Genomic DNA, 16,905 nt, shown 5'->3' with positions numbered 1-16,905 from the left:
GCAAACCCCAAGCTGCTGAAGTGGAGTGCAAACACTTAACCACTATGCCACCAGGCTGGCCCCTAAATCTCAAATTTTTACCAAACCAAGTTCAACGAGTTCTTTACAGATGGCAGGCACTTTCATCCATTCAATAATCCAATATCTTGGAGATGTATAGCAGGCACTGGACTAGGCCCTAGGAAACAAAAATGAGTCAGACAGACAGGGCTCTGGCCCTCATGAAGTTGACATCCTCAAGGTTGGGACAGACAATAAAGTGGCAAGCAAATAAATAAGACAAAATGAAACATATATATAAAATTTTAAAACTGCAAGAAAGTGGAGTGTATAGGTATTACAATAGAAAATAACAGAGGATTTCTACCTATATAGGGTGATTGAGGAAGGCTTCTTCAAGAGGGTGATATTTAGGCTGGAATATGAAGAATATTAGGTTTTTGAAAGGGATGGAGGTGGGGTAGGGGCAGCATTCCAGGCAGAAGGGCAGAAAATGCAAAGATCTTGAGGCAGGAATGAAATTGGTGTGCTTTAGGACTTAAGAAAAGGCCAGTGTGACCAAAACATAGTGAACGGCTTGAGGCTGGGAAGTACACAGTGGCTGGATCATAGAGGGCTTGGCAGGCCAATGTGAGGAGTTTGCATTATATTTTAAAAGCAACAGGAAGCTTTCAAAAGGTAACATGGTGGGGGGTTGGGGGGGCGGGGCAGAGAGGAGTGTTGAAGAGAACCAAAGTGGAAGCAGGAGACTGGCTAAGACGCCATGTCAGTGACCCAGGCAAGAAATGGTGGCGGTTTGGATTGGGGTGGTGGTATTGGAAACGGAGAGAAAGACAAAAATCATTACACACTTTGGAGGTAGAACCAATAGAACTTTCTGAAAGATTAGGGGTAGGAGGTAGGAATTCAGGACAACTCCCAGATTTCTGGCTTGAAAATATGAATGTATGGTAATGGCATTTTTCGGGAAGACTGATGGAAGAATAGATTCTGAAGAAGAAATCAGAAAGTCACTTTTGGAAATGTTAAGTTGGAGATGCCCATGAGACACCCGACTACTCCTAGGCGGTACTATCTGTGGGCAAATAAAAACTTTAAAAGGTGAAAGACAACCCTAGCCCTTCTGTTTCTGCAGGTTGTCATCAGCCAAGGTGCTCATATTTATTAAGACGTTTGTGAAAGGTGAAAAGGGTTTTTAAGCTTATTCATATTTATTAGCATACTAAATCGGGAATTTTCACTGAATAATAAACTGGTTGGACGAAGGTGAACTTGGGCTTAAGTACTGAGGACTTGTTTCAAGGGCATCTTTAAGAAGACAAGTTTGGGATGTCATTTCTTTAGCCAAGAACCAAGAAAAAAAACAGAACAGTGTTCTAATTCTCTTCTTTTAATGATGAATACTCCTGTCTCGATAGTGACAGAATACTGGCGGGAGAGTGTGGGTGGATTTTGAAGGAAGCAAACCAAGCAGTGAGCTCCTTGAAAGCAGAAGAGCTGCTCTGAAAATGCTCCAGGGTAGGAACCACCTTCTCCCACTTTTCTTTTGTGGGGACAGCAGATCTCTCTGCCACTATGTGGAGACAGCGTTTATCTGGGACATTTTCCAAAAGTGTCTTGCAACAGAATCTTGCTATAAAGTTAAATTGTGTGAAACTAGCAATGATTCTTCTATCTGCAAGGGAGGCTAGAAATAGCCCAGACATAACAAAAGCAAAATGAGCACAATCTGTTTCCCATGTTCAAGACACTTTCTTTCCAGGAGGAAAGTAAAAGTTTGGAGTTTTTTAAAAACAAGACGGACGCTTATCATAGGTCTAGTCTATTAGTGGCCACAAGTATACAACTGATCATATTATTCTGGCCACATTTGTAACACATTGGTGGTGACAACATCACTTCAGGCAACAGAAATGATAGGGTTCTGGTCATTCAGTTCAGAGATATGGTCGATATAATTTTTCTTAACTTCACACTTTAGAGTCGGTTTTAATTTCAAGAATCACAGCTCAAAGATTTCTAAATTTACCTACTTACAAACCCCACCATTCCCGTTGGAAACAACCGCTGCGGCTCTGATAATTCACTCTGGTAAAGTGAGATGTGCTTTCCCTGGGGTAAAAACGGGCAAGATACACACCCTCTGCCTACCTCTCCTCCTCATCTCCTCATCTCCTGCTATTGTCCACATCACACTTTACACATTAGAATATACATGTAATCCACCCCCCAAGGGTGGGATGGACCTACAGACTTGCTTCTAAGGAACAAAACACAAAAAAAGAGATTAGTTTACAAGACTGTGACTTCTGTCTTGCTAGCCCTCCCTCTCCCACCTTCCTCCTCTCTCCTCCTCCCCCTCCCCCTCTCTCCTGCTGGCACTCTCCCTTGCCCTCTTCCTTGCTCACTCTGATGAAGCAAGCTGCCATGTTGTGAGTTGCTCTCTGAAGAGGCCTATATGGCAAGAAAGGGAGGGAGGAACTGAGGCCTCAGTCCAACAACCCATGAGGAGCTGAATCCTGTCAAAAACGACGTGAGTCGGGAAGCTGATCCTTCCTAGATAAACCTTGAGATGACTGCAGCCTTCCCAGTGATCCTGAGCCAGGGTCCCAGCTATGCCACATCCAGATTTCTGGAACATTAAAACTGTGAGATACAGCCATAAAAAAAGACAAAATCATCCCATTTGCAACACATGGATGGACCTGGAGGGTATTGTGCTAAGCGAAATAAGCCAGACTGAGAACGACAAAGACCATATGATTTCACTTATGTGTGGAATATAAACAAACACATGGACAAAGAAAACAGTTCAGTCATTACCAGGGGAAGGGGGGTGGAGGGTGGGCACAGGGGGTGAAGGGGAGCACTTATGTGATGACAGATAAGAAATAATGTACAACTGAAATTTCACAATGATGTAAACTATTATGAATCTCCATTTTATTTTATTTTTTTAATAAAGATTTTTATTTTTTTCCTTTTTCTCCCCAAAGCCCCCCAGTACATAGTTGTATATTCTTCGTTGTGGGTCCTTCTAGTTGTGGAATGTGGGACGCTGCCTCAGCGTGGTTTGATGAGCAGTGCCATGTCCGCGCCCAGGATTTGAACCAACGAAACACTGGGCCGCCTGCAGCGGAGCACGCGAACTTAACCACTCGGCCATGGGGCCAGCCCCTGAATCTCCATTTTAAAAAAAGTAAAAAAAAAAAAAAACTGTGAGATAATAAATGTGCATTGTTTTAAGCTACTATGTTTGGGGTATGTTGCTATGCAGCAGTAGAGAACTAATACACTCACCCGCAGGGTGGTTATAAGGACAAAGTGAGGTAATATAGAAAGTCCTCAGCAGAATGCCTGACACCACAGGAGGCACTGCACAACACTAGCTCTATTCTCCTTGCCCTGTCGCTCTATTTCCACTGCCACCACCACACTCCTAACACCCACCGCCTCATGTCTAGATCCTTGCAACAGGCTTTGCAACTGGTTTCCTTGCTTCCCTTTGTCCAGCTGGTTATCTTTCTTAAAAAACAAACAAACAAAACTTGAACAGCTCCCTATTCCTGCAAGGATAAAAACCAAACTGATAGTCAAGGCCCTCCAGGCTGTCCCCATTGTTTCCAAGCTACCTTCCCAACACTCTCACACCTCGTCACCACTCTATTAAGGTTAATCTATTCACTATCTCCCAAATACATTCCCAGCCTCTAACCTCACTAGTAAAATCCGACCCTTAGGGTACTTATTCCCTCTTTTCTGCTGAATTCCAAACCACCACTCCCCCTGCCCCAGCACTTCAGTACCATTCAAGACTTCCCTCCTCCACTAAGCTCTTCCAAACCTCACCACCCCACAGCAATCTTTTTCCTTCTCTAAATTAATATTTACTCATTTGGTTTTTAAAATCATCAAGATATAAAATCTGAGAACAGGCAGAAGCAACTTCAGAAAGCATCTGGTCCAAGCACTCATTTTATGGTAAAGAAACTGAGGCTCTGAGATGAAAGTGAGACAACTCAATAGTAAGAGGACCAGGACTAAAATTCAAACCTCAAAAGTTTCATGTCATTCAATTCTGAAAATATTTACAAAGTGTCCATTATGTATAAGGCACTATAAAACTTCAGCAGTTTCTACCAATATGCCATCCATTTATTTAATCAACAAAAAATTATTGAGTAGTATTTACCAGATACTCTGCTTAGAATAAAGACTTTGTCCATAAGGAATTCAAGGTAGTGAAAAATCAGAAAGTTAAAGCAACAATTGAAATATAGTTTGATAAGGTCTCCGACAGCAGGTTCTAGGGAGACTTAGAAGAAAATCACCTACATATTTAGTCCTTCACTCAACTACTCACTTATTCACTCAAGAGACAGATAGATAGATAGATAGACAGACAGATAGAAAGACAGATGATTGACAGAACTCCCAATTTCCTACGGAGAGCAAGTAAAAAAAGTGCTCTCTTGAAATAACTCATAAACAACAAACACCTGGAATGTCCATGTTACTATGAAAAATAATGTTTTTCTAATATGATATCAGATCTGCAAAATTGGCATTTGAAAAAAAAATCTTGAAATATGCATACATTATCCTTTTTTTACAGTCTGTGTTTGGGAGTTAGACAGACCCTGAGTGTCAAACACTCAGTTTGCTATTTATTTGCTGAGTGATCTTAGGCAAGTAGCTTAAACTCACTCAATTTTAATATTCTCATCTGTAAAATAGGTATAATACCTACCTTGCACGGTATTTGTGGGAATTAAAACATAAAGTGCCTTAATAAACTATAGCTATCCTGTCTTTCAAGTCATCAGTACAAAATATATAGGAACAAGTAACATAAAAATTGTGTTTGATAACTAAAACACATTCAGATTTTTTTAAGTGGGCCCTGCATTACTATCAAAATTTATCATAAAATTCCTGCAGTTACTAACTCTCCAAAATAAAAGTATACTCCTCTGAAAATGTCTCTAATAGAGTAACCACTGCGTAAGTCTTTTTGCTATTTTCAGGAGGAAACAGTCTGAGAATACATTGTGTATTAGTTGCTATGTGGAGAGAAAAATAAAACCCTATAAGAAGTAGAATACTAAAGAGAACACGAGAGAGAACAGTTCTTTGTGCAAAGCAAGTAAATACATTCCTGTGGATTTAGTCATGAGCAAAAGACACCAGAGATGAATGCCAAGAATACAGTTCAACTTAATCAAGTAAGTTTAATGATCAGAACAAAATGGGATCAATTAGGAAAAACTGTATACAAGAGATGCTTTACAGAGTAATATATCCTTTTCATGTTGATTATTTTAATAGGGTTTAATATATGTGATTATCCTTCAGTCTTCCGAGTTAAAACTGTTCAGGTGGCCGTAGGTCTGGAAACATGCACAAATATTAATAATAAGTAGTTTACCGATATTCCATGATTTGTTCAACATGCTGTTCCTCACTAGCAATTCATAGTTTAATAAGCTGTGCAAAATTTCAATGAACGATATGCAGTAAAGCAGCATTTCCATCAGTCCTTGTACATCCATTTACAATGCACTGCCTCAGATGATTTGTGTGTCTAATTTTCACTGAATAAACTTGGGCCTGAAGCATACCCTAGAACAAACAGTCAAGGAATACACGTTGTCTACATTTCCAGACTCTGTGATCACCTGTATTTTATTTGTTTAAGATTCACCTACTGTAAGTCTTATAAACACTTTTGCCATTTATATTATATCAAGAGAAAAACGAATACTAAAAATGAGATAATGAAAAAACAAAAATAGATTTCTTTTGCTTTCAAATAATTCTACACCAAAACATTTTGCTGAAATGAAGTGATTTTTAACCTACAGATGAAAGACTCCTAAGTAATACTCAGGATACATTACAAATTTGGTTTTAGATAAATTTCAATTTAAAACAGGTCTTACTGACAATTTCAATAAATTAGGCACTCAAGAACTCAATGTGGAGGTCCAACAACTATGTGATGATTTCTTAACAGTCCGAGGGGAAAAAGATCTTTTTCAAATATGGAAATCAATTAAATCTTTCTATAGTATCTACCCCTAAGACCTATTCTCCTTTATAAACTACAATGTTATTGTCAGTTTCATATACTTTCACTTTATAAAGAACACCCACAGGAAGAAATTTCTGGAGGTTTTCCCAGATATATACAGCTACATTTTCTGTTGTGCTGTAGAAGAAAAGAAAAGAAGATCAAAAGGCAAATAAACAAAATTTCATGTTTAATAGTTACAGAGAACACAAATTCTAGCTTTTAAAAGATATCGTTAAACTAAAACTTTAGAAATCACACAGTCATCAGACAAAATGTTAAAATCAATTCTTCTTCCTTACTATCTATACATAAGGCAAGACAGTCACACTCACCTTACAATATCTGCAAAGTATGGCACATCCAGATCCAGATTCTTATGATCAAGGGGCTTCATAATTGCCTCCTTTAGACAAACAAAGGAAAAACATCATTGATTCCATTTATGACTCTTAATTCCAAAGTGTTCCACCTTTGCCTCTAAACCTTACCTGATCATTTAGCCGCTAACTCAATACTTGTAAGTACTATATCTGTGTCTTACAAACCAATCTTACAAAGTTTAAAGTTGTAAAATAAAGTAAGGCCCAGCTCTCCATAATGACTGGTTATCCTCATTACTGCATGCAAAGAGGTAAGACACCAAAAAGTAGAGAAGAACTCACTGGAGCTTTCTCATAACGAGCCATTGTGATTCATAATTCAGTTTAACACTTCTTGAATTCTGTCCCAAAACCTACCAGAAATACTTCTCCCTAAAGTCTCACCTTCAGCATAATGCCACAATGTTTTAGGACAAAGATCCAGTGAATACTACATTTTTATAAAGCAGGCTAAGACTGAAATTATGTAAGTGGTTCTAAATTTCTGCTATAAGAAGTAACTTAAGAATGATCTTGGGCTTTAGGAGAAAAAACCTAAATACATAAAGACTGTTATTGTTTCCTAATGTTTATATACAGTCATGCACCACGTATAATCACATTTCAGTCAACGATGGACCACACATATAATGTTGGCCTCATAAGATTAATACCATATAGCCTATGTGTGTAGTAGACTTCACCATCTAGGTTTGTGTAAGCACACTCCAGGCACTCTACGATGTTTGCACAATGACAAAACTGCCCAACAGTGCATTTCTCAGAACATATCCCTGTGGTTAAGGGACGTGTGACTGTACACAAACATAATGTTTTTCTTTGTCAATGGCAAGAATTGTAACTGTCTCATCCTTTCTAAGTTTTTACTTTCAGCTGTCATACAAAATCTAAGCATTTGTGAAACAATCTAAGTTTCCATATGGTATAGTTCCAAGAAGGGTACTTTAATAACAATAATAGCAATCATTTTTTGAGCAAAACCAGAATCATATAAAAAGATAAGCCCTAAACCAAACAACCTTTAAAATAGATCAAACAATATCTACGTGGATATCAAGAAAATAAATATCTTTGTTTTATCTTCAATTCTAGTTCAGGTCCCAACTTTTCCATTGAAGCCTGTTCTACAGGGCTCTTTCTAACTCTACCCTCCATGGCCATGATGAGCTACTTTTACTGATAGGAGTGTGTGGTGTCCTTCAGGTATACAAAGGTGGGAAAAAGTATAGAGAACCTGTCTAGTATTTAACCACAAGCTTGCTGGGGATGTCTCATATTCCTCATATTGTTGTCTTGTCTTGGACAATACTGTGTGTATATGTCCCCAGTAAGTGCAAGAACTCTGTCTTTATAGCTTTCCTAAAGTACTTTGAACACAGTGCTGTTTGTTCATTCTTCATTCTCTTATTCATTTATTCAACCAACACTTATTAAGCACTTATCATTCTGTACCTGCTAGAAAAGGCAACACAAGCACTCTGTGAGTAAGGGGTATGTCTCAGGCATCTTTGTATTTCTAGTACTTAGCTCAAAGACTGAGGCAAAGTATGCAAATATATGGATTATAAGTAATGTGAAAGTAAGGATTATTAATAACAGCATTTTTATGAAACAAATGTCAAATTTTAGAACAAAAATAAGGAGCAGAGCTGAAGGGAAGAACCAAAGAAACAGGCGAAATGAGGGAATAAAAATGAAGCTGGATAGGACATCTACTCCCAGCTTTGTAAAGGACTAACCACACGACCTAGGGCAAGTCAGTGAACTGTCCAGCGTCTCTCAGTCTTAATCTATAGAATGAAGAAATTGGTCTAGATAATCTCTAGACAAGAACTCTATAATGATGCAATCAGTAAGCCCTTTATCGCATAACTTCTTTTGTGTCATCCCTCTGACGAAGTGCCCCAGTGAGTTTATAATAAAGCTAGAGTGAATGACACAGGTTCGTGTTAAAAATCTGTGACCAAAGGCATAAGGAAAATTCAGAGAAGGGAAAAAACCCTCAAAGAGAAAGTTGTATCTTGAAAGAAGGGTAGAATGTGTTAAATGGAGGAAATTAGGATATGCCAGCAAGAAATACAAGATTAATATGCCACATGTATTCCCATCATTGTCATACAACTGTGACTAATTTCCACTGTCACCCAAACACCTTTAGAAGAACACGAAAGTAGTTCCTCCAACTGCCCCCCCACTCCCACACCCAATTCCACTCACGAGGTCACAGAACCTCTGGAGACACTCGGCTGGGGAAGCAAAAAGGGGGCCATTAAATATTATACTTAGAGGGCAGCACATAATAAATATCCAATGTGCCATTACCTCCATATACTCTTTGAGGTCAGTCAAATTCATAACCATGCCTGTAACAGGATCAATCTAAAGAATAAACAACAAAGGTGAATATTACTATAATATGCTCTCTTCGTATTTAAACCTCTGGTAAATTATTAAAGGCTGTCCAAGGTGCAGAAATTGTGCCCACATCTGCCTTCCTCCCCAAGACAATCATCGATCTCAGCACAGAAACACCAAGTGCTCTAGGCAACCTGTTCATTATACTGCTCTTCTACCTGTCCATGCACAGCACAGTAAAGATGACACATTGGGAAAGGAAAGGTCTGGAATGGCAGCAGCTCACCATACACAAAGGTCAACAATGAAGCAATACTGATTTGAACAGAATTTTGCAACACAGAATCCATCACGTAGGCTGAAAGAGCGTCCAGCAATCTTCACAAACCATACAGATATTTTCAGCACGTACCTCTCCTTGTACTGTCACCACGACTATGGGAAAGAGAACAAAATACCAAAAAACCAGCATGACTTTCAACAGATTAACATCCAAGCACAAGTCTGGAACATAAATTAAGTATCAGATCTCTGGCCTGCAAAGCCGTATATTTTCCCCAAAACATCTTTTCTTTTAGTTAAGATCTTTTTATCAACTAAAGCAAGACTCAGCCAAGACAGAGGAGCTTAGAAGTAGCTTTGGGTAAGCAGAGGAGCTTAGCCAAGGCCAAAAAGGGCATAAATTCTGCTTATGATGTTGATGCACTGGGTAAGAAGCTCCATTACGTAGGCTCGAGATACTGCTCGATCACTGCCTGTAAAAGTAGAAAATGTACAGCAAGAAGTCCAGCTACACACTGAGCTAGTCCAACTCTGGGCAGTACGTTTCTGAGCAAGCACAACTATTACTGGGCCTAAAACGCTTATCCTTTTACTCACGTGAATGTATACACAGTTTACAGCAATGCTTTGTAAATTAACAAGTGCTTGTATGAAGCATTTGAAAAATCTTGATGATTAAAGAGCTTTATAAATTAATAACTTTCATATATTTTTTCAGCTCCACACATACACCACTAGGTATTATGTGATAAATGAGTAAATGAGAACGAGAGGTATCACAGATCAAGTAAGAGGCGGTAACTAAACTAGAAATCCTGATCTTCTGCCACTTTTTCTGGTCCTTTTTCTCCACCATACCATATGCTGTGATGCTCTATGGCTTACGGAGCTGTTTTTTGACACCTCAGCTAGATCTCAATGAATCAAGTCTCTTACCCTTGCATAAATTAATTACTTTCTTGGAACACAGCTGGCAAAGTTTTAGACCCAATGTATTTTCCTGCCATACAGCATATTCCCAACCGATATTCCCCTTTTGCCAGTCATTATTTACTCAAAGAACACAATCTAATTTTAAAACTGGCCTCAGCGATACCTAATTAGAAGGAAACATGGTGCCAAAAGGATCTCATTATGCACACTAAGACCAAGGAAAAAATTATTTAAACCATTTATTTTTTTGGACTATCTGTAACAGAGCAGACAATTGCAAGGTAACTCTTAAGACATATCCAACCAAGGCAACAGATCTTTTCATTTTGAACTTCCACTGAACTTCTCATTCAAGGCTCAAAGCATTCACGCTCTGCTCTGTCCACAAGGCTTCCTACTCACTCAGACCACGTTTGCCGAACACTCTTTCACCCTTATTGAAAGGGCTAAAATTTCATCAGTTTTTCTCTCACCTTTATAATTGTGCCCATGGCCATTTGGATTGTTGCATTTCCCAAAGAGTTTCAAGTTTTCTTCATTACTCAGAGATTTGCTGAACAAAAAAAACAAAAAAAAAGTCAACACGACTCAAGTTCAGACACCTTCTCTATTCCCTTCATTTATTATTGGCTCTAGGCTTTGAAAAGCTTCACAATTTGTTATTACTTTAGCTCACCAAATGGAAAGCCATAAATCAATTTGATTTCATTACTCAGCTTTATGTTAGAAACCAGGGCATGCCCCCTAATTAGACTACAGCACCACACAAATTAGCATAAACAAATTCAACACTCTTTCACAGCAAGATTCCAACAACTGATCTGCTCAAGGCCCCTCTATTTTTCAACTCAGTAAACATTTACTGAACACTTACTACATACTAGGCACGGGACGAATGAAGTAAGGGCATACAATGACAAAAGAAGATGCTTGTCCTCAAGTGGCTTAAAATCTCATTCCTCCTGAAAAATAATTACACGACCTGGTATGTCTCCTCTTTCACAATCTTGCTTTATTAGGGCCTCAACTACTGCCTACTGACAACTTCACCAATCCATTGAGCGGTATTCAAACTAGGTGAAACTTCAAAATTATAATACTCAGCTGTTGTTCCAAATAGAGAACAATTTTCTTAATAGATTTTTATACCTAGACTTGTCCAGTCAGCTCTACATCTTCAGCGAGGCCTTATCACCCTCCTACGCTTGAGCTTTCTATTTTACAAGCCCTTTCTCTCTGAGACCCTCTTTATTATTTCCTCCACTTTCTCCTGCTCATCCACTTCTTACATTTAGAGTACTACAGCTCGCAAAGCTTCTGCACAAAATGATCCCGCTGTACCCTCCACAAAACTGGCCACATTGTACACTCCGGACAGAGGCAGCGACCGGTGCATGCTGATCCCGGCTGCATCCCCGTTACCTAGCACAAGACCAGACAAGCAGCAACAAACACCCGTCCAGTGAACGAACGGATGACCCTTGTCAGGGAGAAATTATTATCCTCATTTTAATAAGGAAACGGACGCTCAGAGCGTGGAGCTTGCTAATGAGCGGCAACACTCTGCTCAAAATCAACTCTTCAGTGCAATCGAGCCGCCAGGACGCTGGGTTCAAATCCCAGCTGTGCTGCTTGCTCTCAGAGCTGCCTTAGGAAACTGAACATCTGGGTGCATTTTATCTTCGGTAAAAGGTGCTTGTCTTGCTGTAATTGTGTCAGTTCCAGGAGCTAATGCTCCTGGCATGTAACCGTAGCTAACGTTTCTTGAGTGTACCGTGTTCCTGGCGCTGTGTAATCTGGGCAGGTTTAACTCCTCTGAACGTCCCCTTTGAGCTAAACTAGGGGAATCTAAGATTGGACAGAGAAGTTGCTTCAGGTCACAGAGGCAGCGACAGGAGCTGTTTGATTGCGCGCCCCGGCCGTGTCTCTCCGCAGTCGGCTGCGTTACCCCCCACGCAGCACGGCCTCCTCTGGAGCCCGGTCGACCCCAGATGTCTCTGTTACTGTGTCAAGGAAGCCAGGCGGCCGCACGAAGGCCCGAGTGCGCCCCGCCCACGCCTCGGTTCGCACCCGGGACCCCGTCCCCCAACACTGGCACTGTGCGCACACCCCACCTGTGGAGCCGGTGGGTCGCGCTGAAGGAGACGAGGCGGGACACTCGCGCCCGGCGGCGGCCGCAGCCCACCGCGCTCATGGCCTCGCAGGCCGCGCGGGCACCGGCGCCTCCCTCCTCGGCGCGCGCGGGCTCGGCGGGCGGGGCCTCCCCGCGGCTGCGCAGGGCGGGCGGCGACCCCAGAGCGCTGTCCGCTTCGCGAGGCGGCCGCGTCGTCGGGCGGCGGGGCTCCCTCTGCCGCCTGGAGGCAGTAACAGGTGTCCTTACTATCTAAATCTCTGGACACCAAGAGTCCAAATAGCTAGGTGTACCTTGGAGCGGTCAGATTAGGTGGGTGGGGTTTTAGTGTCCCTCATTTTTATGTCTGCTCAGCCTGAGGCCACGTCACGCGGTTAGGGTCAATCTGGACATACTCTGGGTCCTGGAGGGACCTCTTGGAACCACCCCTCCCACTCCCTACTAGAAAGCCCTGGGTTACAACAGAAACCTCCAGTGGCTGGTTACTCTGAGATGAGTCCCAGGGTCAGTGCGCTTAAAGCATAAAGGGAGCAGGAATTGGAGGGCATGTGTGGGACCACGTGGCTTTCAGAGATGATACTACCTTTGGACTAAAGATTCTTACTAAGAGAAATTCTCAAGCTGTTCTTATCAGCCACACGCATGCACGGACCCGTTTATCACTCTGGGTTGGCGCCATGTAAACACATGCCCCCGTGAACACACACAGCAATCCTCCGTCCAGTGTAGACCCCTCTGGAGTGATGAAAGCGTTGTGTTTCCTCTCATCTGCTCATAAGGAGTGTCCAAACTACTTACAGGTCCCAGTAAAATGTCACATCTTGTCTCCATTCATTCTTAAATATTTATTGAATATGTACTCTGTGGCTGGCACTCTTCCAGGCATTGGGAAGCATGGACAAAACCATGGGAGTGGTAGAAATATAAGTTCCAATGGTGATTTCTCTCAAATCTCTCCTGTCTCCAGCTATATGTTGTTTGCTCTGCATTAAATTATTTATGTGTTATGTGCAAACATTCTTCACACATTTTCAAATACTTTTCTGACCTCCCCCATTGGGCCGTAAAGAAAAAACTTCCAAGAATTATACACTTCAGAGATTTTTGAGATAGAGACTATCTAGTTCAGTCCTCTCACTCTACAGATAAGAAAACACAGGCCCATATAAGTGAATTACTTATCCAAGATGACTGATAAACAATATTTCCCAGGCATTGACTACATCAGATAAATACTCTTAACAACACCATAATACTCAGTGGTCACACAAACACTTTATTCATTCCAAAACAGTTGAAAGAATCAAATTAAAAAGTAGAAGGAATTTCTGAGAAATTGCTTTACTTATTGACTTCAGGAAAAATTTAGTCATTGCATTTGAAGAGTTCTTGCTCTAAATTTTTTTATTAAAGCTAATTCTATATAAAGGTATTCACCAAATTCACTCTCAGTGATCCTGTTATGGTTGAATTGTCCCCCCCAAAAATTAATGTATTGAAGTCCTAACCCCCAGTACCTCAGAATATGACTTTATTTGGAAATAGGGTCTTTGCAGATGTAATTTGTTAAGATAAGGTCACTAGGGTGGACCCAAATCCCTTTTCCCCTCACTTGTGCACCACACACTCCCCTTCCTGAGTCTGCAGACAATGGCCAGTGATGAGTTGGCTGGAGAGAGGGGAAGAGGCCCTGCCTAGGTTTGAGTCTTAGTCATATGCTCACTCAATTTTATGAGCACTTTCTCCATTGGATTACCAGGCATACGCTCCCAGATTTTAAAATGTCATCAATCCTTTTTCGTCTTTTCCTTTAAGAACCTTATAGATGGTAGAGCCAAGGTAGAATTCAGGCATCCTTGGGTCAAAATTTTATGATTATACTGCTAACTTTTATATGTTTAAATTTCACTCCCTGTGTATCAGGATGGAGTAAAGGTTTACAAACAGAGGAAAGACGTGATCAGATCTGTGTACTTCCCAGATGTCAACTAGAGTCTCCTTGACCCTTCAGATTCAGAGGAGATCTAGATCAAACCTCCATGTCTTGTCTGGGGAGTACAATGCCTTTCCAAGGACTTCCGTGAAATAGCAGATGATTTATGTTCTTATGGCTACCTCAGCCTCTAAGCTCCCACATCTGCTACATTCACTCTGTTGAGGCATCTTCTTCCCATTCTGTAACTGCTACTGTTGTTCTGTATCTCACCAACCCAGATACAAAACTTGGAACTTTTATTTTATTGCCACAATGTAAACCCCCACACGTGGCATTTGTGTGTATGGAACACTTCATTAAAGCGGATAGAGTTTGTGACGTTTATAATAACTCAAGGAAAATTGAGAAGCAATTGATTATGTTGGTCCAGGACTGTGCAGTGAGCCTAATGAGGTGACTACATGTTTGGGGGGCTTCTCCAGCAACATTCAGCCTGCACAGGGAGCAAGGACAGTTTAACTGGCCCAGGGTTGGAGTTTAGCGGAGGGAGGGGATATAACTGGAGGAAAAGGGAACAAGGGATTTTGAAGGCCTTAGCAAGAGTGTGGCTTAAGTGATAGACCTAGGCTGATTCGAGCTGTTGGTAAAAACTGGGGAGGGTTAGAAATGTGGAGATTATATGGTCTCTAGTGCCACCTGTTGCCCAACTAACTGAAGAACTATCTACTTTTCATCAATCTCTGAAGAACTATACATCTGGAGATTAGAAGAAATGCCTGATTTTAGTGATGTCCCTCAAAAGAACACCCTATGCGGGGTGGGAGGTGGTAGTGGGGGTTCAAATGCAGTGGCATCTGCATGGACAGCACAGAAACAGCCAGTTTAGAAGAAGCCTCCAAGAATGACATAGCTGGCTTCCTGTTGTCTGTGAGTACCTTGGGACCAGTGGCAACAGGCAGGCTGGGATGGAAAAAACATGTTACTTTTCAGATCTATATTCATATTCTACTATCTATGATTATTTGTATTTCTCCTCCTAAGTGTGAGGACCTCTGTCACCCGCCTATCTGGTGGTGGTAATGACCCAGTTCTAGTTTTTCTTTCATGTATTCATATTACATAGAGGAAGATATGTCTAGTAAATATAAATTTAAAACTCTCTTCAAAAGGTTGTATCAACACTTGCTTAATGTTTTCAAGGAAGAGTCTGAAGAAAATATAAACCCATAATTATCTCATGAATTCTGTTTCTAATAGAAATTTAAAACCCAGTTATCTATGGTTTGAAAGGTAAGATGCCCTTTTTGCTCTCTCTTCTGTACAGAGCACATTCATTTTAAACGTAGTTCCCAGATCTTGTGGTTGTTCCATCAGATGTTTACGAAGGTGCCGTGGAACCCATAAGGCATTTGCACAGGCACCTCTGCTCGGCCCAGTTCTTCAAAGTTCTTGGCATCCAAGACTAGGAGAAAATTGCTTTCATTCTAGAAAAGGAAAGATAGTACTGAAAATTCCTTTTTTTTCCCCATCAAAAATCTATCTCCTCCACTGGGCTGTAAAGTCACTAAGGGAGAGACCATGTCCTACTCATCTTCATATCTATCCCCAGCTCTGAGCACAGTGCCCTGCCTATCCATTCACTGAACGTTTGTTGAATTGGTAAACTAGACTGAAAAAGAAATTATGGTGAAGAAGTTCATATCTAGAGCAAAAAAATTAAGTTGTTTACATTAATCACCTTCATAGGATCTCTTTGAGTTTAAGGATTTTTTTTTTTTTTTTTTTTTTTGGCTGAAGAGGCTTCACCCTGAGCTGACATCTGTTGCTAACCTTCCTCTTTTTGCTTGTGGAAGATTTGCTCTAAGCTGACATCTGTGCCAACCTTCCTCTATTTTGTATGTGGGTCGCCACCACAGCATGGCCACCAATGAGTGGTATGGGTCCACACCTAGGAACCAAACCTGGGCCACCAAAGTGGAACACACAGAACTTAACCACTAGGCCACAGGGGCCAGACTCGCATGATCTTTCTACCTGCCCCTTTTCAATCTCTCAAGAGACATAGAAATTCTTTCCTCCAAATCAGAAATGCCTCCATTTCATGTTACTGTGGAGCTGTTCAAAAGGTAGCATTGCAGGGCTGACTGAGAATTTCCCTGGCCTAATTACAGGAGTGGCAAGTACATGTATGAGGAGTAAGTTCTCCTAAACCCATGGCAGACATTACTAATTGACCACAGCATTTTTCTCACCAAACCCTTAAAAAGCCTCAGAATCCTATACCCCAGGCAGCCACCAATAATTGATCAAAACTGGTACTCAAAGTGAACCTATTTGCCATAAGATTGCCCTAGATGAGAAGTTAGATATCAATATTATTGAAACACTAGGTCAGGGCTTGCCACATTAGACTTTTGGGTCATTCGATTGGAATTGGCAGCATAGAAGATGGTATGAATATTAGACCAGAAGTCAGAAGATTAAGATTCAAATTCTGGCTTTACCACCATGCAATCTGTTGCAAGTCTTGGCTTCCTTAAGTTACAAATTCCACATGTGTAAAATGTTATCCCACAAACTCATTTTGATCACTAAATCAGATAATACATATGAAAGTAGTTTGTAAATAAATTCCTATGCAAATGTAAATTACTACCATGGTTCTACAAATAGAACTTTAAAATAACAATAAAGTACGGATTATGATAAAAGAGTATGTAAATAGTAAGGAGAGGAACAGAAGGGAGATTGTGCCATAATGGAATCAAAATCACCTATCAATAGCATCACTAAATATAACCCTCAAAGGGCT

At 40.8% G+C, this 16,905-nt stretch overlaps 2 protein-coding genes across 8 annotated transcripts in view; both read right to left on the bottom strand.

Annotated features, from left to right (window-relative positions):
* Positions 1-5,211: 5,211 nt before the first annotated feature.
* On the bottom strand, positions 5,212-12,337 carry PTS (6-pyruvoyltetrahydropterin synthase). 4 transcript variants are annotated; one of them, XM_005611568.3, is made up of 7 exons: positions 12,141-12,337; positions 10,500-10,579; positions 9,224-9,246; positions 8,779-8,835; positions 6,409-6,479; positions 6,157-6,211; positions 5,212-5,390 (listed from the first exon to the last, which is right to left on the bottom strand). In XM_005611568.3, the coding sequence occupies exons 1-7, from the start codon at positions 12,218-12,220 to the stop codon at positions 5,352-5,354; spliced, it is 405 nt and encodes a 134-aa protein (XP_005611625.1). In that variant the 5' UTR covers positions 12,221-12,337; the 3' UTR covers positions 5,212-5,351. The 4 variants fall into 4 exon arrangements, with proteins under 4 accessions (XP_005611625.1, XP_070129714.1, XP_070129713.1 ...); XM_070273613.1 differs by having other exon boundaries at positions 9,224-9,315; positions 12,141-12,303; XM_070273612.1 differs by having other exon boundaries at positions 5,212-6,211; positions 9,224-9,315; positions 12,141-12,299.
* Positions 12,338-13,412: 1,075 nt separating this feature from the next.
* Positions 13,413-16,905, bottom strand: part of BCO2 (beta-carotene oxygenase 2) — a 48,167-nt gene continuing 44,674 nt past the window's right edge. For all 4 annotated transcript variants that reach the window (XM_070273610.1, XM_005611567.4, XM_014741335.3 and 1 more), the window contains one exon: positions 13,413-15,577. In XM_070273610.1, coding sequence (XP_070129711.1) covers positions 15,464-15,577 — 114 coding nt within the window. In that variant the 3' untranslated portion in view covers positions 13,413-15,463. The remainder of the gene's footprint in view (positions 15,578-16,905) is intronic.

The sequence above is a fragment of the Equus caballus genome, chromosome 7, assembly GCF_041296265.1.
Source record: "Equus caballus isolate H_3958 breed thoroughbred chromosome 7, TB-T2T, whole genome shotgun sequence".
In the NCBI taxonomy this organism is placed as follows: Eukaryota; Metazoa; Chordata; class Mammalia; order Perissodactyla; family Equidae; genus Equus; species Equus caballus.
Note: the sequence above shows the minus strand (reverse complement) of the source record. Positions and strands in the feature narration are given on the sequence as shown.

Bases quoted from the DNA above. Each gene is read 5' to 3' on its own strand.
- PTS (XM_070273612.1), bottom strand. From the start codon at position 12,220: ATGAGCGCGGTGGGCTGCGGCCGCCGCCGGGCGCGAGTGTCCCGCCTC. The intron at 10,580-12,140 runs GTGGGGTGTGCG...TTTTTTGTTCAG, and splicing joins GCGACCCACCGGCTCCACAG to CAAATCTCTGAGTAATGAAG. The intron at 6,212-6,408 runs GTGAGTGTGACT...TTTCTTCTACAG, and splicing joins TACTTTGCAGATATTGTAAG to CACAACAGAAAATGTAGCTG.